General features: G+C 41.2%; 1 protein-coding gene across 4 annotated transcripts in view; it reads left to right on the plus strand.

Annotated features, from left to right (window-relative positions):
• Nucleotides 1-398: 398 nt before the first annotated feature.
• Nucleotides 399-26,497, plus strand: part of MME (membrane metalloendopeptidase) — a 96,297-nt gene continuing 70,198 nt past the window's right edge. The window contains exons 1-3 of one of the 4 annotated variants that reach the window (XM_059686857.1): nucleotides 399-635; nucleotides 4,963-5,132; nucleotides 5,872-5,907. In XM_059686857.1, the coding sequence (XP_059542840.1) occupies nucleotides 4,973-5,132; nucleotides 5,872-5,907 (196 nt within the window). In that variant the 5' untranslated portion in view covers nucleotides 399-635; nucleotides 4,963-4,972. Of the gene's footprint in view, nucleotides 636-714; nucleotides 894-1,206; nucleotides 1,331-4,537; nucleotides 4,658-4,962; nucleotides 5,133-5,871; nucleotides 5,908-26,497 lie in introns of those variants that run through there. The other 3 variants (XM_059686859.1, XM_059686860.1, XM_059686858.1) reach the window with 3 other exon arrangements.

Consider the following 26,497-nt stretch of genomic DNA (forward strand, 5'->3'; position numbering starts at 1 on the left):
GAAGAAAGAAAGAAGACAGGAAAAGCAAAATGGGGGGTGGGGGAGGAAGGGGGGAGGCAGAAGAGAAGGAAAGGGGAAAGAGGGGCAAAGAAAATAAGAACACGAAGGAAGGAGGGCGAGAAAATAAAGGAAAATGAGGAAGCAAGTAAACTTGGATTGAAGGGAGGAAAATGAGCAAGAAAGAGCAAAACAAGAATGTGAGAAAAAGAGAGAAGATCCTTTGGACATAGAACCTTCATCAGCACTTAACAGAATATCAGAGGCGATGTATTGTTTTCTTGGTTGCCCCACGCTAAGCAATTCCAAGAATGTTTGACAAAGCTCTTTTGGGAAGGGTGAGGTGGGGCACCGGCCGGGGGTGGGGCGCGCGGGTACACACACACACACACACACACACACACACACACACACAAACACGGCCTCCACGCATGATGTGACAGAATTGGGGAGACCTAGCGGAAACCTTCAGGTCACCCAGGGAACTGCTCCTCTCGCTGGTCCTGCAGCGGCGAGGCGCGGGGGGGTGAGAGCGCCGAGACGCGCGGGGCGCGGAGATGAGCAAGTGGCGAAGCTTGACCCAGCGCCGGCGGGAGCAGCCGCCCAACTCCCAGCGCGGGATCTGCTGAGAGGCCACGGTGAGTCTGTCCGGGTGCGGGTCCGAGGGATGCGCGGGGACCCCGTCGCCCCGGGCCCGGGCCGAGGCGGGCCCGTCACCTCCCCGGAGTCCGGCCTCGGCTCGGCGCCGCCGCCCGCCGCCCGGAGCCCCGCGCCGCTCGTGGCGCGTCCGGGTGGACGCGCGGACTGCCCGGCGCTCGGCAGGGCTCCCGGCCCCGCGCGCTCATTGGTCGGGATGCGTCTGCTCAGCCGCCTCCAACTTCTCCCGAATCGCACCGGTGAGTCCCGGGAGGGCGAGCTGGCACCTGGGAGAAGGGTCCGAAGGGCGCGAGAGCCCGGGGTGGTGGGAGCCGTGGGACGGGCGCGGGGAGGGCTCAGCCGGCCGGGGGGAGCCGCTGCCCGCGAGGCGCGCGGAGCAGGAGGGTCCGCGGCTCGAGTCCAGCGCGACCCCCGCGCCCGGGACCCCGCGGCGGTGGACGAGGGAGGCGTGCCCGGGAAGGAGCCGCACCGGGACCTGCAGAGGGAGGGAGAGGGGCCGGGAGGTGACCTGGAGGAGGGCTCTGAAGTGCAGTTAGGTCGACTCGGGAGGTTCATTTCAGAGATGCCTGCAGCCGCTGCCAGGGGGAGTTAGGAGCGGTTACCGAGATCTGGGGGCTGGGAATTTGCCATTCCGCTGTGCACAGATTTTTTTTTTTGATTTTTTTTTTAAAGCAAGGTTTGTTTTCATTTTGATTTCTGTCGGCTAGTCTCCTCATTTCCAACTCACTTTTCTATTTTGACTTTCCCTGACCTGAAGAGCTGTTCATTTTCTCACCTCTTCACCTTGCTTTAGAATCAGAGTTTCCTCTTATGTAATTTATGCGATGGGGGTACTTATCATACTAGGGTTAGTTGGCAGGGGTGTGGGGGTTGGAGGGGGCAGTTTCTTTGTAAATGAAAGTTTCCTGACTCAACCGATCGCCATCTATTTGTATTACTGGAAAATCAGGGAGATTGCAATCGGGCAGTCCTCTTTAGCCACTCGGTCTGTTCCTTACCACATCTGATGCAATTAGTAATTTTGTTAAACCGAAAAGCAGTACCCGGCCTACAGCGTCAGTATTTGGGAACTCCTCATCCGCAAGTCAGCTGTGAAGGCCTGCGCCTTCTTCACTGGGTTGCATGATTGGCTGGGTCCCCGCACTCCAAAACAACTGCCCGGACAGTGTCTTGGGCTCCACGCAGTGTCTTTCCTTGTACGGCTATGGGAGTAATGTGGTTGGGACTTCATATCCAGAGCTCCATATTCTGGGCCGGGCAGACACCTACAAATGAATGTCCCAGGAAAATAAGGAGATGATTTCTGTTGAAGTACCTGCCTCCTCGACTTCTGAAGCTACCATCTAAACCTGGAACCTGTTTCTCCGGCTTCCTGTGCCTCAGTTTCCATCATGCACACTGTAATGGCAGAGTGTACCCTCAGGGCCTGGCGAACTGTAAATGTTGTAATGTGTTGTGAAGATGAAAACTGCTTGGGTTTATACTTAGACTTCCTCTTAACAAACCAAGTATGCGCTAAGTTCTTGGAGTTGACTGTGTGATAAAGTGGTGTGTGTTCTCCACTGGTATAAGCATTATTGCTTTATATTGCTTTGCAAGTCAGCTTCTACTTAAGCAAAATAATCATTTATTCTTTGGGTGATGTTGTCAAGCTGCTTTACAGGGTTCTTTGGGGTTAGAATTCTTAAATTATCTAGTCTCTCCTTCCTGTTTAAACTTGCTAACATCTGCAGTTAAGGTGAAATATGTTTTGGCATAGTTCGCTTTATTTGGGGACTACAAGTATCAACTTTATTCTTTTGTGTAATTGCTCTCCTTTTCAAACTCTCAAATGATGTTGGGTGTGGTTGAGCTGGATACTGGGAGTTGATGGTATCTTTCATCCTGAGGTTCAAGATTCTGACCCCTATTGCCTTAAAAGAAGATATTGGCTCCACCAGAACTATCTGGAAATGAATGCGAAAGTTAATTAATTAGGAAGTTCAACTTGCATCACTTCTGCTTTTGCTCAGTGATGGTAAAAAGTGCTACTGAGGAACAAAAACTGAAATTTGCAGAGGGCTTACCAGAAGATGGAGAGTTTGCAAGTGGTACAGAGCTGATGTTCTTTTGACATAGGCAAAAGGACGAACCTTCTTTGGTCACTGCCCCCTACAACCATTCCTGCCACCTTAGGTGCAGAACCATTAAGATCCCAGTTTTCCTGCGGAAGCCTGGTGGTGCTAGAGAGCGCCTTTAATTTACCCCTGCGGCTGCTGTGGTTCTTGGCACTGAGTTTTATTGGAGAAACTGATGGTCGTTTCAAAGAAAGAACTAGAGACAGAAGTGGGTCCTGTGACACCAGGACAATGTTTCTCTAGATTATCTTCTGAGGTATTAGAGCAGGGGGAGAAATACTCAAGAAAGGGAAATATTTGTGCGAAGTGATTAATATTCAGATGTTCTCTAGGTCAGTCTCGACTCCTTCTGGGAGGACTGGCAAAATTATTTTTTTATTGTTTATCTCTGTGTATGGTGTCCAAGTGTTAAAAGTCCCCCCCCCCAACCACCCCTATTAAAACTGTGAGGACCACGATCAATGCAATTCCATATCATAACCCCAGGGGCTGTGTGAGACTAAGCCAGCATGAGTTGCATAACCATTAAGGAAGACATTTTAGCATTCAGGTACATTACATCCCACTTTTATTGAGCAGACATGGTTTTCATGGTCTAATAAAATATTTCTATTTGAAAGTCTGTCCTTGGTTATAGCCTCATGTAAGCATGCTTAAGACTTTGTATCCAGAACTTTAAAGTCCAGTTGTGGTTCACTTATTAATAATTCACCAGAGAGATTAAATTTCTAGTAATTTTCTGGATCTCCCAGGCCACGCTTCCAACGTAGACTCTGTTTCTACGTTATCCTGTGCCTCAATTTTCACAAAACACACCCTCAGGGAATTGTGTGTGTTTGAGATCTTTAACTATAACAGCAGTTCTGAGCAGAGGCTTCATCTAGGAACTAAATTATATGCTTAATTTGTATCAAGCTATAAAAAGCTAATCTGTTAGTTTACAGGGCTCTTTTCTACAGCCCTGCAGGAAAATTGAAGTTGTTTGGGCTTTGGTAGATGGGCCCATAGGCAATCAATTGGCTTCTAAAAGAACCATAATGACATTTGATTTTTAGGCTTATATTCCTTAAATCTCCCCTCCCCCCCCAAGCTTATGCAGTATGATTTAATGTAGTTTTTATTGCAAGATGATAACATTTTATGTCAAAGAGTGACCAAATGCCTGTGTGTTTTTTTTTTATAAAGAACATTTACTGTAGTTATGTAGCCTTAGGCTAATTACCTGATCTTTCTGTGCCTTGGTTTCCTAAGATATAGGATTAGAATATTAATATCCACCTTAAAAGATTAAATGAATTACTACACGTAAAGCATGAAGAACTATGACTGACACATGGAAAGTTCTCAATAAATGTCAGCTATTAATAGTAGAAATATTAATTTAAATACAAGTTAAATAGCATCTTAACCCTTGTTACCCTGACATACAAGGTAGACTTTTTAAAAGCATATTTTTGTTCTTCAGCTACACAAAGAGATTATGGTTAATATCTTTCATTCATGGAGGTTAACCACTGACTTTTGGTCCAATGAGTGACCTTGTCAGAATGCTGTCTAACCAGTTAATAGATACCATATCAGCAGTACTCATAATTTTGAACTGGAAAGTCAAAAGTTGTTTTTAAGACTAAAAGTATAAACTATTGCAGGTGTTTATTTCTTTTTTTTTCTTTTTTTTTTTAATCTGTACTCCTGTGTTAAATTAGTGCTTAGTCAAAACCTCAAAACATTAGTCATTGATTTCCAAGAGTATAAAGGAAGCCACTGGAACAAGATATAAAATTCACCTTTGACATTGTCCAAAGTTCAGAAGGGTGGTTGGTTTAAAACTCTCCTTAATGATGGTACAGTAATTATTTGCTTACGAACTGCTGAAGGAATCCTATGTAAGTATTTAACTGAGTCTCTTGTCTACTTTTGCTTGAATGTTCTGTGAATATTTCTATTAAAAAAAGAACCAAAAGGTGGTGACAGGGACCTATCCAATTCCTCTGCCTCTATATTCTTCATTGTCAGAATAAAAATTTTGACTTTCAACCTAAAAGTTGTATTTCTCATTTAAAATAAATTAACCTTTACTTTTATTCAGCCACATTTAGCATTTGGAATGTTATATATATAGTTCCTCTTCTTTTTATCTTTTTATTCATTGGTTATTCATATTTAAAAATTATTTCATAACTTTTTGCAGATTTTAGGTGATGGGCAGATCAGAAAGTCAGATGGATATAACTGATATCAACACCCCAAAGCCAAAGAAGAAACAGCGATGGACCTCCTTGGAGATCAATCTCTCCGTCCTCGTCCTGCTCCTCACCATCATCGCTGTGACCATGATAGCCCTCTATGCAACCTATGACGGTGAGCTGCGCCCACACCTGTACACACAAATGCAGAGGAGAGTGGACTGTTCATCTCACACGTTTCCCATCTACCAGGGTGTTAAGGAGAAAGACAATTAAATGAAAGATAATGCTATAAAGATTCCGTTACAAAATGCAATATCAATATGTCAAAACAATTAACTGACTAAAGTACAGTGTCTTTTATGTTTGAGCTAAATTATTAATTGCCAAGTATATTTAATGCACTCATGCTTACTTTATGAGGGTTCTAATGTATAATTTTATTTGATTAAAGTATACACAATTTTGTGGTCAGCTTCAATTAGTCAGTATTGTTGTGTCATTGAAATTCTAAAGGGCTTCACAGGAATTTAAGAGGTCTCATTTGAGTCTTAGAAGTGTTTTACAATAAGGATTAGAAAAGATTGGTTTCTTAATGGCAAAAACAAAACGAAAACCCCACCATGATTACCGGACTAAGACAACTGATTATTTCAATTTAAAACACCTAGAGCTTAGTGGGTAGAGATGATGTAATACATATATTTTTATTCATAATGAAAATTTCAAATTTAGGATTTTCCCACTTTATTCCTCTATGTCTTTCTAACTACTAACAATGACATGTAATACTAGGTTTAGTTCTTGCTTTACAGAATTGACCATTTAATTGGCAATTTTTAGAAGAACAAAAGATAGGGAGAAATTAGAAAATGTAATTACAAATATTTATGTATATACCCTACTTTTTCTAGATGGTATTTGCAAGACATCAGACTGCATAAAATCAGGTAAGAAGATGGCTTTTAAATTTAATAGTCTTATAATTAATGTATCACATTTAAAAATCAAATGCTAATAGCTATATCTCTATATTTGCTTTATGATTTTATTCATTTATTTATAGATCAATTATTTATAGTAAAAAATGTATTTAAATAGTAGATTAATTAACTTGTTTATTCTAAAAAGACCTCAGTCTTTTCAGCCCTGGAGTTTATGGTAGAGCAGTAGAAAACTAACTATAGTGCTAGCTTTATGGAGCTTGCCATGTAGTTGCAGAAAGAAAATCAGCATATATAAAATGGTGAGCATGCAAGTCATGTGAGGGGCAAGAAGGAAGAAGGGGGTGACATGAGCCATTTAAGCTACGTGGAGAAGTTAACATTTAGGAGGGGCCTTGAAGAAGGGTCAGGATTTGGAAGTGGAGATACAGAAGAGGGAGTTCCCAATAAGGAGAAAGAACAGCAGGAGTAAATCATATTGTTGAGAAGCAGTGAAAAAGTAGACAAAGAGATAGGGGCACGTTGCTGAGACCTTGGAAAATCTATGTTTAGCATTGATGTTGTGATAACAGAGAAATGGTTATTTTTCTGAACAGGTCACTTGGTAAGGCAAATGTTGAAAGGTGATTCTGGCAATGCTAAACTGGTGGATTAAGTGAGAAGTAATAATCCAGGAAGGGTGGGCTACAGGGGCTGCTGCTGTAATTCAGGTGTGATTGGGGAGGTCGGCCTGTGATGGATGAGACAGTTATGGGACAGTGTGAAGAGAAAATTGGCTGGCTTGATAGAGCTGACTTGCTAAATGAAGGATATGAATAATTTGGAAATGATGCCAAGTTTTAAAACCTAAGGGACTCAGGAAAATGGTGTCAGTTCACACAGAAGTAGAGAAGTTAGGAGGTAAGTTTGTTTTAGGGAGAGATGTGATGAATACGGATTTGGACAAGTTGAGTCTAAGCTGGGGTAACATCTAAGACGGAGAGACAGCAGGAAGGTAGAGATGGAGGTTTAGAGTCTTTCATGGGATGGATTAGGATGTGTCAGCCCAGGGGCAATAGCCAAGCCTTAGGAGTATTCGAGTTCCCAAAAGGAGAAGAGAAGAGATGTAATGGCTGAACTTAAGAGGACATGGAACATCAAATTAGAGTAGAAGGTCCTGAATGGTGTTGCTCAGTGGTTAGAGTGTCAGCCTAGGCACCAGAGGGTCTTGAGTTTGGTGCATGTGGGAGGCAACCAATTGATGTGTCTCTCTTACATCGGTGTTTCTCTCTCTGATTGCTCCCTCTCTCTCTCTCTCCCCCCCGCCCCTCTTTTCTCTCTCCCTTCCATTCTCCCTAAAAATCAGTGGAAATAAGGCCCGACTAGTGTGGTTCAGTGGTTGAGCATCGACCCATGAACCAAGAGGTCAATTCTTGGTTAGGGCACATGCCCTGCTTGTGGGCTCAGCCCCCCACCGTGCAGGAGGCAGCTGATTGATGTTTCGCTCTCATCGATGTTTCTATCTATTCCTCTCCCTTCCTCTCTTTAAAAAAATCAATAATGGCATATTTTTTAAAAAATCAATGGGAAAAATATCCTCTCTCCTCTGGTGAGGAATAAAAAAAAAAAAACTAAAGTAGAAGGAAAAGAAAAGTCAGAGAAGTTTGAGGAGCTGCAGAAGTCCCGTGCATTACAGTGTGGTGAAAAAAAGAAGAGCATCTTGACCAGGAGAAGAAAGGAGTAGCTGGATATAATAACATATTATTGTCCTTTGACAAGAGATTCTCAACTTCTTTCCAAGGAATAATGTGTTCCAAGTGATTTTTAACCATTTGTTGGTGGATATTCTTATCTGTGTTTCTGTTATTCACTGACCTTTGCAAAATAATAATGGAAAAATATATTGGGATTAAAGGTGACAGTCTAATATCCCGAGTATGTGCTCCTTTGCATTTCTGTATTGCTTTTTGATTATTTATTTATTTAGCTCTGGGTCTTAGTGCACTAGCTGTACATACACCTGAGACATGATGTGGGCAGCTTGAGGGAGACCTGACTGGGATAGCAGTCATTTGCTGTCCATGGGCTTTCCTAGAAATAAAACAAGTTCCTTTTTTCCCCGGGGAAATGGTTGTACAGGTGCTTTGGCTGGGAGATATCCAGGGTCCCTGTGCCAGAGCTGATATGTGCCCAAGTTGTCAAAGTTACCATTTGTTCTCTCCCCAAATCCTCCCCCTCCTTTCCCTCTACCAGCTGCCCTGTTATATGCTCACACCATCCGGTTTTGAGAAACTTGCACTTAGGCATTGACCTCTAATTAGCTCCAAGTTTCTCCGTCTTTAATACACCTGGCATGTCTCATAAGTCTCTTTTACACATTCTCTTCTCTTCTCCCTCACACTCTTTTCTCTCTCTCTCTTTTTTTCTTGCATTTGGTTTTTGAAGAAACTGCATCCTTTGACTAGTAGGTAGACAGAGATCCCAGCAGTTTCCTCTCATGGTACCTACCCCAATGAGCAATGATATATTGGAAATCTGGAATCTTAGGTGTGACTTAATGTTTAGGGGTATGGCTTTGGCTTGTTAAATACTGTTTGGCAAGTTTCAACTCATTAAAATGTGTTTAACCTGTATCATGTCATTGTAGCTTAGAAATCATACCAAATGTAAAACGCTTTGTAGAACTGTATCTTGGCAGAGAAATGTACACAATAGAAATAGCTTCAGTGGTAAACAAGGTTGCTTTGTATGTTTTTTCATTCTGCTCTTTTGGTTCACAATCTGTTAGAATACTTTCATATTCATAGTTATTATTCTTCCTGGGTGAAAAAAATGAAGTTCAAATTCACCCTTATGGGTAACATTTTCACACCCATGCACACACACACACAGTCCTTTGCTGGTTAAGAAGTCTTTTCTGCCATTGACTATACAACCATTGCATTTTGAAGTTGCTGCAAATTAAGAACAGTTGGGGAACTCTTGAACAGAATGAAAGTAATCAAGAAAGGGAGAGAATGAGAAGAGTGGAGAAGGATGGAAAAGAAAAGGAAGATGGAAAAAATGTAGAAAACATATCAAGTCCTCTACTAGCAATCCTATCAGTTATTTTAAAGGGCAGGGAAAATTCAAACCAAAGCACAGAAATTCTTGAGAATTGAAAAATTAAGTATTGAAAACGTAAGCCAAGATGCTTACATATAAGTGAATGTTGATTCTAAGTTAAAATCTTTCTCCCAGTGGAAGGGATACCATGCAAGTGTCCTTCTCTCTTTGATCCTGTGAGGTCGAGGGGCCATAGTAAGGCAAAAATAAAATATTGCAGAAAGCTGTGGGTCACCTTGAAATCTGTTTGGCGTTAGGTACTTCAATCTGAGCATCTACGCGTTTAAATCTTCATAATATCCGTAAAAATGATGTTTATAATAAACACTTGAAATGAACTTGTCTATATATGAAATGCAGCAGTGTGAAAGATTACGCCAGACCTAAAATAAAACAAACTACTCAACAAATAACAAGTTAGGGCAGTGCTTAAAACCCTACTATTAAAGTATGAGTCATGTTATTCATCTCTTATTTACCACATAAGATTGTCAAAAACATGGAGTTATAGAGCTTGTATGTGATTCCTCAAACGTCTCTGTATAAATCTAAGTCCTGCAATGCTCCCATTGTGTGGCAACCTCACCAAACGCAGGAGATTCCAGGAATCACATGCTTTCAGTCACGGGTTCTCAGCTTCATCACTGTTGACCTTTTAGGCTGAATAAGTCTTCGCTGGGAGGAGGCCGCTGTCCTGCACATCGTATGATGTTTAACAGTTTCCCTGGATTCTACCCACTAGACGCCCAGTAACAACCCCCCTGCCCAGTTATGACTACCAAAATGTCTCCAGATACTGCCAAATACTGGTATCTCCTGAGCATATAATCACCTCGGGTTGGACACCGCTGGCTTACGTGAAATCAAGAGTTCAGCCAGCGCTTTTCCCTTGGTGGTCAGCAGAATAATGCCTCCAAGGGTGTCCACTTCCTATCCCTGGATCCTGTGAACATGTTACCTCATATGGCAAAGGGCACTTTGCAGATGCGACTGAGTTAAAGATCTTGAAATTGGGAGATTAACCAGAATTATCTGGATGGAGTAGTGTAGTAACAGAGTTCCTATAAGGGATTAGGGAGCAGGAGAATCAGAATCAGAGAAAGAGATGTGATAATAGAAGTAGAGGCTTCAGTGACATGGCCACAGCCAAGGAATATATGCAGCCTCTAGAACAGTGGTTCTCAACCTTCCTAATGACGCAACCCTCTAATACAGTTCCTCATGTTGTGGTGACTCCCAATTTCATTGTTACAAATTAAAGCATAGTGCTTAATCACAAAAACAATATGTAATTATATATGTGTTTTCCGATGGTCTTAGGTGACCCCTGTGAAAGGGTCCTTCGACCCCCAAAGGGGTCGCGACCCACAGGTTGAGAACCACTGCTCTAGAAGCTAAAAGGGAAAGAAATGGCTCTCCCTAGAGCATTGGGAAAGAATGTGGCCCCGCCAACCCTTATAGTTCTGATCTTCAGAACTATAAGATAATACACTTGTGCTGTTTTAAGCCACTAATTTTATGGTAATTTGTTATAGCAGCCATAGAGAACTAACAATACTCCTTCCATAGTTCCTTGATTTTAAGACTGTCGTGTCCAGCATGTGTTGCCCAGTGGTTGAGCATTGACCCATGAACCAGAAGGAAACGATTTGATTCCTGGTCAGGGCACATGCCTGGGTTGTGGCTTGATCCCCAGTGGGGGACATGCAGGAGGTGGCTGATTAATGATTCTCTCCCATCATTGATGTTTCTATGTCTGCTTCTCCCTTCCTCTGTGAAATCAATTTATATGTGTAAAGACTATCTTTGAAGAATTAAAACACAGACCTTCCCACGCAGTGTTGGTTTTTTTGTGTTTTTTTGTTTTGTTTTGTTTTTTACCAAACTGTTGTTCTATTAGTAATGTGAGTTGTATAATAAACAGATATAAGGAAGAAATGTTAAATAGATCCATAGAGGACTATAATAATAGAATGCAGGACAATAATAGCAGAATAATAGAGCATAATAAAATAAAAATTGAAGATAATGAAATAGAGGAGTCATAGCTAACACTGCATGTTTATGTGTCTGCTCTACCGTAGGCAGTTAACATGTATTAACACATTTGATCCTCATAATGACCCTGTGAGGCAGGTGCCATTATCCATTCTGTTTGCAGATGAAAAAACTTGGGTTAGGATCCCAGCCCAGGAGGCAGCCTGGCTCTAGAGCCTGTATTCATGACCCCTTCTCCATGATGCCTTAAAGGAGACTAGAATCTGCCAAACTTTTAATACCTTATGCCTGTGCATACAGTTGATGAGAGCAGGCTGCTCCCACTCCTGCTAAGAGATGTAAGATGAGTCTCAGAGAGTGGAAATATTTAAATCCAGTCCGAGAAGGAGAATATCTCTTAGACCCGGAAACGAACTCCTTTACTGAAAACAATGCACAGCTTCATCGGTGATTTTTTACATCAGATAGAACAAGGAATGGAGGGGTCTAAAGAAGCAGATATTAGCAGTGTGGTTCTAGAATCTCCGGGATAAAGAAGCCAAGATACCTCAGCAACGCAGTTCGCAAGAGAGAACCAGGCCGCCTGTAGAGTTGTGCAGGTTGTATGCCGAGAGACAGGCTCATGGAGCACCAAGACTGGAAAACGCTCAGAACTATCCATTTCCTTTAATCCTCTACTAGCAAGCAAACTTTTGATGAGTACTTTTATTATTATTATTTTAAAAAAATATATTTTTATTGATTTCAGAGAGGAAGGGAGAGATAGAGAGATAGAAAAACGATGAGAGGGAATTATTAAACTGCCTCCTGCGTGCCTCCTACCCGGGATCGAGCCCACAACCCAGGCATGTTCCCTGACTGGGAATTGAACTGTGACCTCCTGGTTCATAGGTTGACGCTCAACCCCTGAGCCACACTCCCTGTGCAGTACTTAATTATTAATACAAGGCAAGGAGGCACTATGTTCACCTGAAAGATGCATGCAGCATGATGAATATATTCAAATGTGACTTATTATCACTTTTGTGTGGCTTGAGCTATGATCTTTAAAGTAAAGGAACTTCCAAATATCTGGTCATTTCTGCGAGGGCCAGATCCTGGTCATCCCCTAGGCGGAGTGTCTTGGCACCAGCTGGCCTTTTCTAGACAGCAACAGGGGATCTCTGCCTTTCTGTGGGCCACGGTCTCCCCTTGCTTGCCTATTTACACCACAAAAACCTCTGTAAAGACAACTGGCACAACTAGATAAGTATTGCAGGGGCACTCCCGAGGGTTGCCAGAGGTGTTACAACCTTTCACAGTAGGAGATGAGGTTACTTTATTACACAATTAAGTTTGAAAAAAGCCCTTCAGGCAATAAGAAGGCAGCAGGTATCTTAGTGGAAAGGCTGCTGAAGTGCACCTTTGTTAATTTATATGTGGAATGTGGCAATTTGCTTTGGGCGGCATCCCTGACACCATCTTCTGACAGTTATGTAGCAATATTTACTTTAAATATTCTCCAGTTGAAATTAGCATCTGTCAGTCAAATTCTTTCCAAGTAAGAGACCCAATTATATGATAAATATACACACACATATTACATATTTTTCTTACCTTCTGGGTACTTTTAAAGCCGTAGTAGACCATCATTTTTTAAATTCATGGCCAAGGAATGGAAAAGAGATAAGTTGAATTAAGTGGTTAAAGGGAAAGAAAATTAGCAGTACCTTGTAAGCGTATTTTGAATCCAAAGGTTTGTTTTACAGCTGCAAAGATTATCTGTGTTTCAGGAGGAGTGGATATAAACCGAAGTTTACTGGCAGGACCGCGGCTTTAGTCAACATTTTAGAGGGAAAGCTATGGGAAGGTCCCCTGTAGTTGAAGGGTTTTGTTTTGTCCTGCTCACCACCAAATCCAAGGTGCTTTTCAGTAAGCCCTTACTTAATATAATATGAAGCTCAAGTTGATAGCATGTTTTAGATTTTTTAAGAGAAACTGAAAAACAGGGAATTAAAAAGATCAGAAGGGGAAGAAAGTACACAGCCTTAAAATTCTACAAAATTTTATTTCTGAGATTATTCAGAAAAGGAGATACAGGGAGCAGGGGTGAGGTAGGGAGAGTGGGTACATTTTGATCCTATTTCTGACTGAAAACTGAATAAATTATTTCTGTTCAAAACCCTTTAACCTTGTACCCATTGGAAGGACCATCACAAAGAAGATAGAGAATACCAAGTGTCAGTGAGGATGTGGGGGAACTGGAACCATCATATATTGCTGGTGGAATATAAAATATTTTACTGCATCCCAGCTCAAAGTGTAAAAACCATTTTGGAAAAGGGTTTGACAATTTTTTTTAATGAAAATTAAACAGATGCTTTCCATACAACCCAGCAATTCCACTCCTAAGTATTTACCTAAAAGAAATGAAAACACATGTCCTTACAATGATGTTATGTCATTGTCCATTACGGTATTATTTATAATGGTCAAAACATAGAAAAACTCTGATGTCTGTCAACAGGTGAGTACCAAAATGTGGTTCAACGACAAAGAGGAATACTACACAACAATAAAAGGGAATAAACTATGGCGCATGCAATAATGTGGGTGAACCTGAAAAACATGTTCAGTGAAATAAGCCAGACACAGAAGAATGCATATTATGTAATTCTATTTATATGAACATTTCCAGAAAAGGCAAAGTTGTAGAGGCCGAAAGCAAAATAGCTGTTGTTTAGGGCTGGGGGTAGAGCATTTATTGCTGCAAATGGACACCAGGGAACTTTCTGGGGTGATGGAAGTATTCTAAAATTGGGTTATAGCGATGGTTACACAACTGTATGGTTATATTAAAAATAATTGGGTTAATTTGTGGTATGCAAATTATAACTCAATAAGACAGTTAAAAATAGCTTTCATCCCCTTTTCCATCTCTAATGTCCACTTATAAGAATTATCTTATTTTGATCTTATGCTTGCTGTTAAATGTTGTCCAGTGATTCCCATTTTCTAATTCAAAATGAGTATGTATATTTTTCAATGTCTACCAAATCTTTGCCAAATAACCTAAGTTTCTCAAATTGAGTGAGTATATGAGTGTTCTATTGGTGAAAAATCTACGGAAAGTAGTAAATCAACTAGCAAGTTAAAATTATTTCAGAGTTAGCGATTGGAAGCATTGTTGGCATGCCCTAGGGTTTTGCTTTCAGAAGTCCGAGTTGTATGTGGGGTAGTGGCGCCCGGTGGGCCAGCCATCTCTGAGTCAAAGTCACATTATGGGGCCTGCCGGAGAACAGTCACCAGGGATAATCTTGCTTCTGGAAAAATGTCTGGTTTTTCATATGGGCTCTGTGAAATGTTTCCCTTTTCACCTTGACTGCTGGTTAAGTCAAGAGTCAACTTTGTTTTTAACCCGTAATTATAGGACCTCTTTGTATATGTTTGATTCACTAGCATTACTCCCGTCCTTTTTCTTTCTCGTCTAATGTATATTAGTTACTTTATGTATTCCTGTAAGGCCACTTTGAATGCTTTTAACAGCAATGTTAAGTTAATAATTAGATGAGTAGAATATAGATAAATTCCAGCAATAGATATGTGCAGGAGAAAGGCTGTTAAATGGTAAGCTTTATTTCAAAGAGATGCAAATGTTATGAATAATTAAGGCACAATTTTTTAAAAGATTGCTGCTTCTTTTTCCACTAAGCCAACTTAGCATGGGAGAGCTAAGATGTCAGTTTTGGCCACATCCTGCGTTTATTAGTAGGTGATCTTAATTAAGTCAGTTTAGCTTTCTGCATTTCATTCCCCTTATCTACAAAATTGGAATTAAAAGTGTCTCATTTTACAGAGAAACAACAAAGACTAATGACAGCCCCACGGCATGTTATGCATCCTTCAGAGACCTGCACCACAGATAAAATGCACAGGTATATTCCACTTAAAGTGCTCTTTCATGAACATTACAAATGCACTATTTAAAACTATTTAGTGAGAATAAAAAAACAAACAGTCAGTATATTTTTGAAGAGAAAGGTGTGGCCAAAAAGAGGGAGAGAAGAGAAGAGTGGTACATTTTATACTCTTAGGTAAAACTGTATCATCTCTCTTATTAACATTTTCCTTGACCATTGTGCTCGATCTTAGCACAGGGGGGTGACAGTGTAGCCCGTGAATCAGTTAAAATAAGCACAATGAGAAATGGGCACGTGGATCCGTGTTTCCTATCAAGCAAAACCTGTCAAAAGGCACACTGGATTTGAACACACGGCTGCTCTGTGCATCCTGGAAGACCCTCACTGTTAGCCCTTTCCTAGCCACGGATTAACCCTTTAAAAGAAGGAAGCCAGAGGCCTGCAGCAAGAGGAGAATATCTAGATCTTTGCCGTTCAAGGTGTGGTCCCTGGACCAGCAGCATCTGTATCAGCAGATACAAATTCTCAGGCCTCACGTAAGCTGTACTTAGTCTGCAGCTGCAATTTTCAGTAAAGCCCCCAGGAGGCTAGTGTGCACAATAAAGTTCGAGAAGTGCTGAAGTGCAGTGATTCTCAACGATGGCTGCTTGTTAGGATAATTTGGGAAGCTTTTCAAATATACCCATGCCAGACCCTCTCTCCTCTCTGACATACGAAGTTCCTATCATTCAGCAGAGTGTTCTTTGTTAGGTGTTAGGAGAAAAAGCAATTGAAGTAAATGAATTGGCAATAAGGTATGTAGGAATTAGCTGGACATTTGCATTTTCTTAAGAGGGTATATGGTAACTAATTGCTTCAATAGGTGCAGTTTCAGGCTGTGCTACTTGGGGAAAACTAACTCGGAGTGAGGTACTTCCTGAGCCTGTTGTTCTGCTAATAATGAAGCAGCCGGACCTGGAATGTCCTCCTGAGATTGTTCCCAGTACAATGTGGGCATGGGTGTGTTCACAGGGGCTTCAGAACAATGTCTCTCCTCACCCATTCATTACTTTATTTATTCATATATTCATTAATTTTTTTTTTTAACCAGAAACATTAAGCACCTTCTAAATGTTGAGGACTTTTCTAGAAACTGGGAATTAGATGACGCTCTTTCCCCTCAGGAAAGTGACAGTCTGGTCAGCATAGCAGACCAATAAACAAAATGATGTTATGGTTTCGCAAAGTGCTATGACAGGGATACACAGCGTGTGCTACCAGCACTCTGAGGAAAGAACACCTGAACTAGATCAGCCATGGGAGTGGGCAGCTAGTGATTGTAACGGCATTAGGGAAGCATTCTCAACAAGAAACGTTGCCCACTGGGTTCTGAAGGATAGTCAGAGATTGCCAGACCAGAGGACAGCATGTGCATTGGCTGGCTGCAGGATGCAAGCAAAGGCTCAGTGAGTTTAGGACCTGCTAGTGGTTCATGATGGCTGGACTGTAATGTGGAATGCCCCACGCTAGTAAGAGATGATGCTGGAAAAGTAAAGGGGGGCTAGGTCATATGCTACATGGGCTGTAACTCCTAAAGTTTATAGAAAATGAATAAGTATGTTGCAGGGATCATCTAAGGCAGCGGTTCTCAACCTGTGGGTCATGACCCCTTTGGTTTCACAGGGGTCGCCTAAGACCATCGGAAAACACATATATAATTACATATTGTTTTTGTGATTAATCACTATGCTTTAATTATGTTCAATTTGTAACAATGAAAATACATCCTGCATATCAGATATTTACATTATAATTCATAACAGTGGCAAAATTACAGTTATGAAGTAGCAATGAAAATAATTTTATGGTTGGGGGTCACCACAACATGAGGAACTGTATTAAAGGGTCGCGGCATTAGGAAGGTTGAGAACCACTGATCTAAGGGATTTTAAGCAGAGGTGTAGCATTCTCAAGCTTACCGGCTGTCCATCTCAGACCTGGTGAAGCAGAGGCAAAGATTTAGCCATACCAAGAATAACGTTTATGTGTCCTAGGTGCGAAGGTGAGCTCAGCAAGATTGAGGGACTGAAAGAGTAGCTACAGGGCTAAGTCAGAGAGGGTGAATATGAGGATGTGAGAAGGAGTGAGAAGGGGAGGTGTTGCGCATTGGCCCAAGAGAGAAGCAGGAGTTGGGTCTTGTAGTCCATGTTAAATTGTTTCAACCTTTGACTCATACCAATGGAAGTTACAGAAGGAAGGGTTTTAAAGGAAGCATGACTTGACCAGAATTGTAACTAAAAAAGGGCTGCAGGCAGGGTATTAGGCTGCTGCCCACTTATCTGGATGACAGCTCATGGTTACCTGTATTTGAATGGTAACAGAGTGAAGAGGATGGGTGGATTTGAGAATATTTAAAAGGTATAATTCTTAAGACTTGGTGTTTGCATAAATATATGAGTTAGTGAGAAAAAAGTGAGTAAAGTGTAACTCAAGTTTCTGGCGTGGGAAATTGGGTGATGTGTTGCCATTCACTGAGCCAGGGAACACAGAGGAAGAGCTGTTTGGGCGATAGGCTGGGGCCAGTGCATGAAAAGTTCTTTTGAGACAATGTAGATCTGAGATTCTGGTAAGTCTTACACAAGTCGAAGTTTAGGGAAGTCAGGGTTGGAGATAAGGATTCAGGGGTCATCAGCCTATAGATGGTGTAGTTGAGATTTCCCTGGAAGGAAAATGGAAATTTCCAAAAGAGACTCAGAGGAGGAGTCAGGGAAGTAGAAGGAAAATCAGTCAAGTGCCATAAAATGCAGCTGAGAGGTTGAGTAAGATAAGAATTGAAAGCAGAGAGGGAGAAGTGAAAGATGCAGGTGGAAGATGGGACAATGTGTAGATCTTGTTCCTGGGGATGTAAGAGAAGATATATCCAGAGAAAAGATGACAGGACTGTTCTTAGGCAGAGGAGGGCATCCTCTTCCTCTATTATCTGGGGAGAGTGGCAATGATGGTTTGGAGGCAAAACTCTGTTTGAAGGCTGGGAAAGATAGGAAGCCACATGACTCATAATCCACTTACTCATCTGTGAAGTAAGAGGCACAATCTGCCCCTGGGAGAGAGAAGGTAGGAGAGTATTGAAGGCTAAAAAGGGTCAATGTGAGGAGTGGAAGGGAAGGCTAACCATGGCCCTGTAGAAAGGCTGTACACAGAATTGATGACCTGTTGAAGGCCACAGCCTGAAATGGCATTAAACCATGCAGTTAGGGGATTTTCCTGCCATCACGAATATCTTCAGATATTTATTGAGCACTGTTCTAGTTGCTGCAGATGCAGAAATGAACAACACAATGTCTCTACTTACAAGGAGCTTTCAATGAAAAATGAGACAGACAATAAACAAATTAATCACTAAATATATAAAATACATTATTAAATATCTTAGCCTAGAGTTGGAAGGGAAAAGGAAGGCAGCTTGACAGCATTGAGACAGGCAAGGGAATGAAATTCTTAGGTGAGATGATGATTGAAATGATGGCATCACAGGATGTAGGCTAGAAAGTACAAAAAAGGCAAAGGACAAGTAGAGTGGGCACAGATTGAGAATTCTCAGTGAAGTTGAAGAGCAGGTGTAGAGGGACAAAGAAATGAAAAAACTTCTAAGGGTTATGGATGGTTGGAGCATAGGTTACTCAAGTTGAAGATTTTAAGGGTAGAACTGCTCTGGGTGATAAGATCAGGAATTACCATGGAAAGGCATGTAAGGATGTGAAGTGCAGGTGAAGGTCCTGAGAGTTTAGAAAGTAAGAAATGCTTAATCTAGAGAGTAGCAGAGATTTTTTTTTTTTTGTCCACATAGTCCTGGATGTTAGCTGGGAAGATGATAGAACTTTCATGGAAGGGAAGATGGGTAGCGAGAAATCAGTCTTTAATAAACAGAGATGAATGTCTAGGAAGTTAGTAGATGACAGATAAAATAGTTGAAGCTGGGATGGTCAATTGGTAGAAGCCTATATCAACAGAGTGGAGAGTAGTGATTTGGATACTGCAGAGATTGATAATAGAAGGCTAGTTTTGCCTTCCAATGTTGTGAAGTGCTAGGAGAGAGAGCTTCCAGGGAAGGGGTTGCAGTTAAATCAGAGAGCTGGAGGGAGCATTCTGTGAGTAGGGTTAGGACTAATTACAGTCACGTCTTCTTACCCAAGGGAATATCAGAAATGCTCTTCTAATTCTCTTTCCTTTCACATCCCAAACCCTTTTCTTACCTTCTCTAGAGAGATAAGTTAGCAGGAGACACTCTTCTGAATGGTTGTAAATGTTTCCTGACAAGAGTAAGATTCTTGAATATAGAATTCAGATAGATTAGGGTTTGGGACTCGTGTGTTGTCACATGAAATTGTATCACTCAAGTGGGTAAAAGCAACCAGCAAGAGGAGATGTTGGCCTCATCTATACTAATAAAAGAGAAAGATGCAAATTGACCATACCTTCATGATGCCCATCAGCCAATCAGGAGTGAATATGCAAATCAACCCAACAAAGTTCTGCACTGCCCCAGCCACTCTGGGCCTCTGGGCAGTGTGGGGAGGCTCTGGGCTGGAATGAAGGCGGAAAGGCAGCTCCGGGCCAGAGGGAAGGCAGAAAGGTGGCTCCAGCTGGAGCGAAGGCAGTGCTGGCAGCCAGGGGAAGGAAGGCCCATTCTTGCAGGAATCTTCGTGCATCAGGCCTCTAGTAAGTAATATAAATGTATAACCACTATGCTGTATACCTGAAACTAATACATTACAATTAACTGTCAATTGTAATAAAAAAAAATTTATTTTTTTAACAAAGAGGAGATGTCAGAGGCCCACCTATCTGGCATGTTATTGTGGCCCTTATTTGATAGAATGAGAATTACTAATGAATTCAATTTTATCTTTTTATTAGCCTAGATAAAAACTCAAAAGTGAATCAATGACTTTTTTTCTTGAGACAAAATGTTTGTTAAACATTTCCTAGAGGCCAGATCTTCCTTAGAAATTTAAAACAAACAAACAAACAAACAAACAAACAAACAAATGCCGGGGTCCAACCCCAGCAGGTCCAGGGGTCCCCAAAGGTGTGGACGGAGTCGGCGAAGAAGGAAGGACATGGAGACAGTGTTCAGTTCATCAGCAGCCTAGCCAGGATCTCCAGCCAGGATCTCCAGCCAAGTTCTGGTCTGGATCTCCAGAGAGGTTCTGCTTCAGATCTCCAGCCAGGTTCTGTCCAGGTTCTCCAGTCAGGTTCAGTGTCCAGGTTCCAGTCAGGTTCTCCTGCCAATCTCTGTAGTCAGGTTCAGTCCAGGATCCCTTGCCATGTTCTCCCGCTAGGCTCTGTCTCTAGGCTCCGAGGCCAGTCCCTCTCCAGGATCCTCCGGCATGCTCTCTCCAGCGAAGTTCTTCTGTCTCCAGGCTCCGTGTAGGTTCTGTCTTCTGAATTCTGTCTCATGAGTTCTGTGTTCTAAGTTCTGTGTGTTTCTGTCTTGCTACAACTGTATTTATACCAGTTGATTCAATCCTATCAATCTCTATTACAAAGGTTAGGGCGTTTCTTATCTCCATTCCAGGGAGTAAAGATTATGTAGTTTAAGCATGATTGTTCGTAGTTAAAGGGATTAATTACCCGCCTGGCACTTAGTTGAGGGGTTTTATTCCCTCCCTAACTTCAGGGGAAAATCCCTACCTGGGGATTCAACCTTTCTCGGAGAGGTGACCTTGGTTAAAACACAGCGCCAAGAAGGTGAGCAAACATATTAAGAACCGTATGCCATATATGCCAGGTCCCTTGAAACAGCAAGGATGGACCGGCTCCCGGCAAACAAACAAACCTCAAATGGAATTGTTACATTTCAGATATCAAAATGTATTTTTTAAAAACTCTTCAATCCAAAGGAATCTGTTAGTAGTAGTGAAGCTAAAAAGGGTGGTGGTGGTGGGGGGAGGGGGGGTTCACAGCACAAACTAGATGATTGGGGAGTCAAATTGAAGTCATTTTAGGAGGTAGCTAATAGCAAGCAGTGGGTCTTGATTGCTTAAGGCAAAAACAAGCAAGCCAACTATAAAATGGTGGCTGTGGCCCAGGCCATATCTTCTATGTAGTTTCTTTTGTTAATGAAGGCTTTCCCGAGCTTCAAAGAAATTATTATTTAAAGAACTCCCAGATCATTAAAAACTTATGCTTTAAGATGTGCTTCAGAGCTCAGTAGTTCCTTATAAACACTTCCAGTAAAGAAAGCTTTTGTTAAATCCACTGGCTTAATTCTCTGGTATAATTAAATTAGCTGAATAAAATTAGGATGTTTTTGATACTTCTGCCAGGCTCAAACCAAAATGAATTCATTGTCCCGAAGTACATGTATACAGCAATTAATGATATCACTAACTTAGAAGGCAAGAAGCAAAATATTAATAATTGTGTTTGTTCAGAGAAATAAGTTAATTATATTTGAGTGAATCAAATAAAGGAAACAATATAAAATGGTCGCTAGCAGAACAAAATTTCTCAAAGCACTGTATATACTAGTGATGGTGAACCTTTTGAGCTCGGCGTGTCAGCATTTTTAAAAACCCTAACTTAACTCTGGTGCCATGTCACATATAGAAATTTTTTGATATTTGGAACCATAGTAAAACAAAGACTTAAATTTTTGATATTTATTTTATATATTTAAATGCCATTTAACAAAGAAAAAGAAACCAAAAAAATGAGTTCACGTGTCACCTCTGACACGCATGTCATAGGTTCACCATCACTGGTATATACTATTCTGTAGCAAGAATGATACTGTGTTGAGAAGAAATGGCACAAGCGAAACCTTGACAGTCCCCTTAAACTCATATCCATGCAAATACGAATCTTTTAAAGGAGAATATAAGATAGTAGCAATAAGTGCTTTGAAATTTTTCAAGATATATTTCAACTACAGTCATACAATTAAGATAAAGAAGTTGGAAGATTTGAGAAGTTGATGACCTGGTTGAGTTCAATGCAGGCCCCCTGTTGCGGGATTAGCCAATCGCAGGCCCTGACACTCACAAAGGCCAAGGTCAGTGGCTCTGGCTCCACACCCAGTAAGTTTCATGCCTTCTGAGCTGCTTTTGACCTCAGCTCTAGTAAGTGGGTTCCTGCCTTGTGTCTTGGGATCGCACTTCTGGCTCATTCCCCAGTGCTGGAAACCGAGCTTGTGCTTTCCTTCCATCTTCTGGGACTGAAATGCAACTTAGCACTTAACCTCATCACGTTTGGCCAGACCCTGGATCTTGGATCACCACACATTGCCTGCTGGGCCTCATCCTGTGTAGCTTCTTTCCCTTGTTCTTAGCGGGCAGCTTCCTCTGTTCTGATCCCTTGCAATCTATCTAAGTAAGATTCAGTCATATTGCACTGCCGCAGACTACTCCTACCTGAGCCCAGTTTATGTAAATGACAAACATTCCATATGGAAGGAAATGTTTCTTTATATATGGAAACAGGAACAGTTTACTAATTTTGTGAAAGCCAAGCATCCTGCTTTTCCCTCAACCATCAGCCACCACACCTATTAATTTTTAAAACTTAGGAAAAAGGAATCAATGGTCTTGTTTTATTTAATACCAGAAAATCTAATTACGTGAGAAAGTTCAAAATTTTTCAGATATTTCCTATCTGACTTTAAGGGAACAATACAAGTTATTTTAAAATTCAAGTATAGTAACAGGAAAAAGAAACCAGTATCAAAATATTTTAAGATTCTGCCTGGCCGGTGTGGCTCAGTGGTTGAGTCGACCCTTGAACCAGAAGGTCACGGTTTCATTCCCGGTCAGGGCACATGCCCGGGTTCCGGGCTCAATCCCAGTGGTGGGGGTGTGTAGGAGGCAGCCAGTCAGTGATTCTCTCTCATCATTGATGTTCCTATCTCTGTATTCCTCTCCCTTCCTCTCTGAAATCAATAAAAATATATTTTAAAATGTTTTAAGATGCTGATATAGGGCATGTGTGGTTTTTAAAGTTTTTAAGTTAAAGATGATGATAATTTACTATAAGAAGATTTTGATTAACTGAGAATGAAGGAATCTTTTGGAATGTTGGTTATGGACCTGTTAGTGTGCAAAGTGTTGGAATTAGACTCCTTGCTTTGGGTGGAGGATTATAGTTATCATTGCTTTTATAGTCTATGAGTAAACTGGAAATATACTTTGATTTATTTCATACTAATAATTCATTGCATTGTTGATGGTCTAAGGCTCCTTCTCTCACCTAACCATATAGTCATGCAAATGTGGTTAGCAACAGCTTAACATGTGCAATCCACAAGAACTCTAGATTCGTGGGGAGAACTAGTCCAAGCAAGGGCTTATGAAAGCATAAGTTGACTTGACAGGCTATGTGTTAAAGTGGTGATTTAGAACTTCATGATCAGCCCTAAGGATAGGCTGAGAATAAAGGGAGAGCTGTTCCCATGAGATGGCCATGATGAGGACTTCTAGGACATGCTGGCTCTTTCCTTTTTTAAAAAAAAAAAATATTTTTATTGATTTCAGAGAAGAAGGGAGAGGAAAAGAGAGATAGTAACATCAATGATGAGAGGGAATTATTGGCTGCCTCCTGCACATTGGACCGAGCCTGCAACCCAGGCATGTGCCCTTGACTGGGATTGAACCTGGGTCCCTTTGATCCGCAGGCCAATTCTCTATCCACTGATCCAAACCGGCTAGGGCAATGCTTGCTCGTTCCTTCATCCTCAGCAAAATAAGTCCTCTTCCCCATGGTCAGATCCCTCTACTTCACCAGGTGGGTTGACAAAGGCCAGACCCCTGCCTATTGGCTCCCACATGTCTGCTTTCCCCAAAGGCAGGCAGGGTTTCTCCTGAAGTGCTGAAGCCTTGAGAACGTAGACCTTCATCCTTTATCCATCCTGCGTCCTTACTTCCAAGGACGGCCTCCTTCACACTCACAGAGAACCACTCTACACTCTTGTCCTCTTTGGTTGCCATCTTTGTCAAGGCCATTACCCACCTTCTCTGCCTGGAACACAGCTCGGGCGGTACCTAACTCAAATATTTGTTGAATGAATGAATGAATGAGTGAATGAATGAAATGCTGTCTGTCTTTTCCACCTTTGCCCAGCTAGTTCCTCCTTCACTCCCAGCACACCCTACCCACTGCACACAGAACTCACGTCTCACTTGTGGTTAGTTGGCCAATGTCTAGGTTGCCCACTATAATGTACGTGTTGACTGTCTCTCTTATGCATCATTCTGCTCCAGCAGGGTGCATGGCACATAGCAAGCTGTCAATAAATATTGCTTGAATGAATGAATATTTTATTTACTTTTGGACTTATTCTCAGGTTCCTAATTCTGAGATCACAAAAGCATTGTTATCAAAGCGAAGTGACTTGTCAGGGCACCTGGTACACAAATACCAGGTTTTCAGTCTGGCTTTGTCCCATCTTTGTAAGTCAATTTACAAAAATGTTCTCTGTTCTGTATTTCTCTGTCAAAGCTCCTAAGGTTAGCCCTTTTCTGTCTGATCCATCTCCTTCACTAGCATAAAAGTCAATTGTTCCCTTAGTTTAATTTACCTTGAGAATTCTCCCCTCTTAAGCTAGAACTAGGTCAGCAAGGAAACGGTTTCTAGATGTCTTTTTCTTTCCCACTATTTTCCTGTTGCAGGGATTATTGTCAACCGATCTCCTACTCGGGTGAACATTTCCAGCTCTCTAGGACTAAATTCTCCGCTAGTCTGGCCTTCCCCTTCCATCTCCAGTTCACTCGGAGCTTCTCCCTGCTCAGTGACTCATTTCTGCTGTCCTTTAAGGAATCCCATGCCCTCCTTCTCTTGGATGCCACTCTTTAGCTAAGTGTTGCCACTTTTCAACCACCATCATCTAAGGTGCCTCCATCCCTGGTTGCTTCATTCATAGCACGCGCATTCTAATTCCCGGTCAACTCACACATACAAGCATAAGCTCACTTATAGAAGCCCACTGCGGTGCTCCTTACCTCTAGGTTACATATAAAATAGGATCTTTACAAGCCAGCTGAACACTGGGGACAACTGGGAATTGAAAATGTGAACTGAGTATAACAACCCTTCACTTCTAGATGCCGTTACATTAGAGGAGGCCAGGTGCATTTTGAAAAAAACAGCCTCGTTTCAGAGGAAAACCTGCAAACTCTGTGAGGGCAGGGATTATGTCTGCTTGCTCACCATGGTACATTCAGTTAGGAATAGTGTCGGACACAGAGGGGTATTCAAAAATGTTTGTCGCAATGTAATGAGAAGTTTCAGTCTTTTCATGCTCCACAAGGAAAATAATCTTTTTGGAGGAGGCAAATGATTTTGTATGACCCTTTGGGACTTCTATAATAGAAAGAACTATTTATTCATTAAAAAACATAAACATGTGGAGCCAGACACTGCCTTGTGTCAACTAAGCGCTTCCTTTACTAATAAGTGCTAAATTTACTAGCACTCACTAGAGAAGAGCTTTTTATAATTTTGATTTCACTTAGGCAGCATCCTACAAGCACTGTTGACCCAGCTCATCCTCCTGCCGTGATCTTTTTGTACCATACCCTACCAAAACTGATGCAAAGGCAGAAGAAGGTTTTGAGTTACTCTCAGTAATTACATGTTATTGAAGTTGGCCTGATTATTCTTGTTCAGTAACATGACCTAAAATAGCAAAATGTTTTCATGAGAGAAACATGGGCATGTACTCTCATTGCTTTCTCTTCGGAGATATCCACCCGTGTCCTGGGAACTTGGGATCTACCTGAGAGAGTTACTAAGGGAACAACGTAGCCTTTTCATAACCTTCTGTATATATCCCTTAAAAAAGAACTTGATTATTATTCACTAACATTAGAATTAACACACAACACTGATAACTAATTTTAAGTGATATATTGCATTTAAATGGAAGTTTAACCTCTAATAGCTTTTTGCTAGCAAAGAATCATTTAGGATTCAAAATGCAAATTGGACCTGAAAAAGAAAAATTATTTTTAGACGTATGGCACTTCAATTTCACTGTAACACAGTTTCAGGGCTTTCATTTATTAGCAGAATATGTTTTTGGTTGTGAAATTTTAGAGGAATCCCGATTGGAAAATTGTTGAGTGTCCTCTTTTGGCTGTGAGCCATTCATTTAAATAGGTTATTTAAAAAGATAACGCTGAAGAATTTCATTCATTTTGGGAAAGTCAACTAAGGGTTATTATTGTGGGCCCATTAGACTTGGGATTTCTGTAATTATCTCAAGAAATTTTAAAATCCAGGGCCAAATGAGGTGAAAAAAATTCATGTAGCTATACTCATGTTGTGGAGCAATTAAATTTTTAATTGGGCATTTAAAGAAACAGAAAAATACAGTGGTTTCTGTATAATTTAATTTGTATTTTCTCTCTCTTGTTATTTGGAGTGTGGCAGAATGATATTGTAGGAAAAAAATCAACTTAAAATTAGACCTGGGCACAATCTAAATTCATACTGGTGACCCTGGGCATGTAACCACTCTGTACCTACATTTCTTTTAAATAGAGATAGCATGTCCTACTTTACAGAGCAGTCATAAGGAGGAAAAATAATTAAAACCAGAATCATAGTTAAGAGCTCAGACTGGTCACCAGGATGCTTAC

The sequence above is a fragment of the Myotis daubentonii genome, chromosome 3, assembly GCF_963259705.1.
Source record: "Myotis daubentonii chromosome 3, mMyoDau2.1, whole genome shotgun sequence".
NCBI classification, from domain to species: domain Eukaryota; kingdom Metazoa; phylum Chordata; class Mammalia; order Chiroptera; family Vespertilionidae; genus Myotis; species Myotis daubentonii.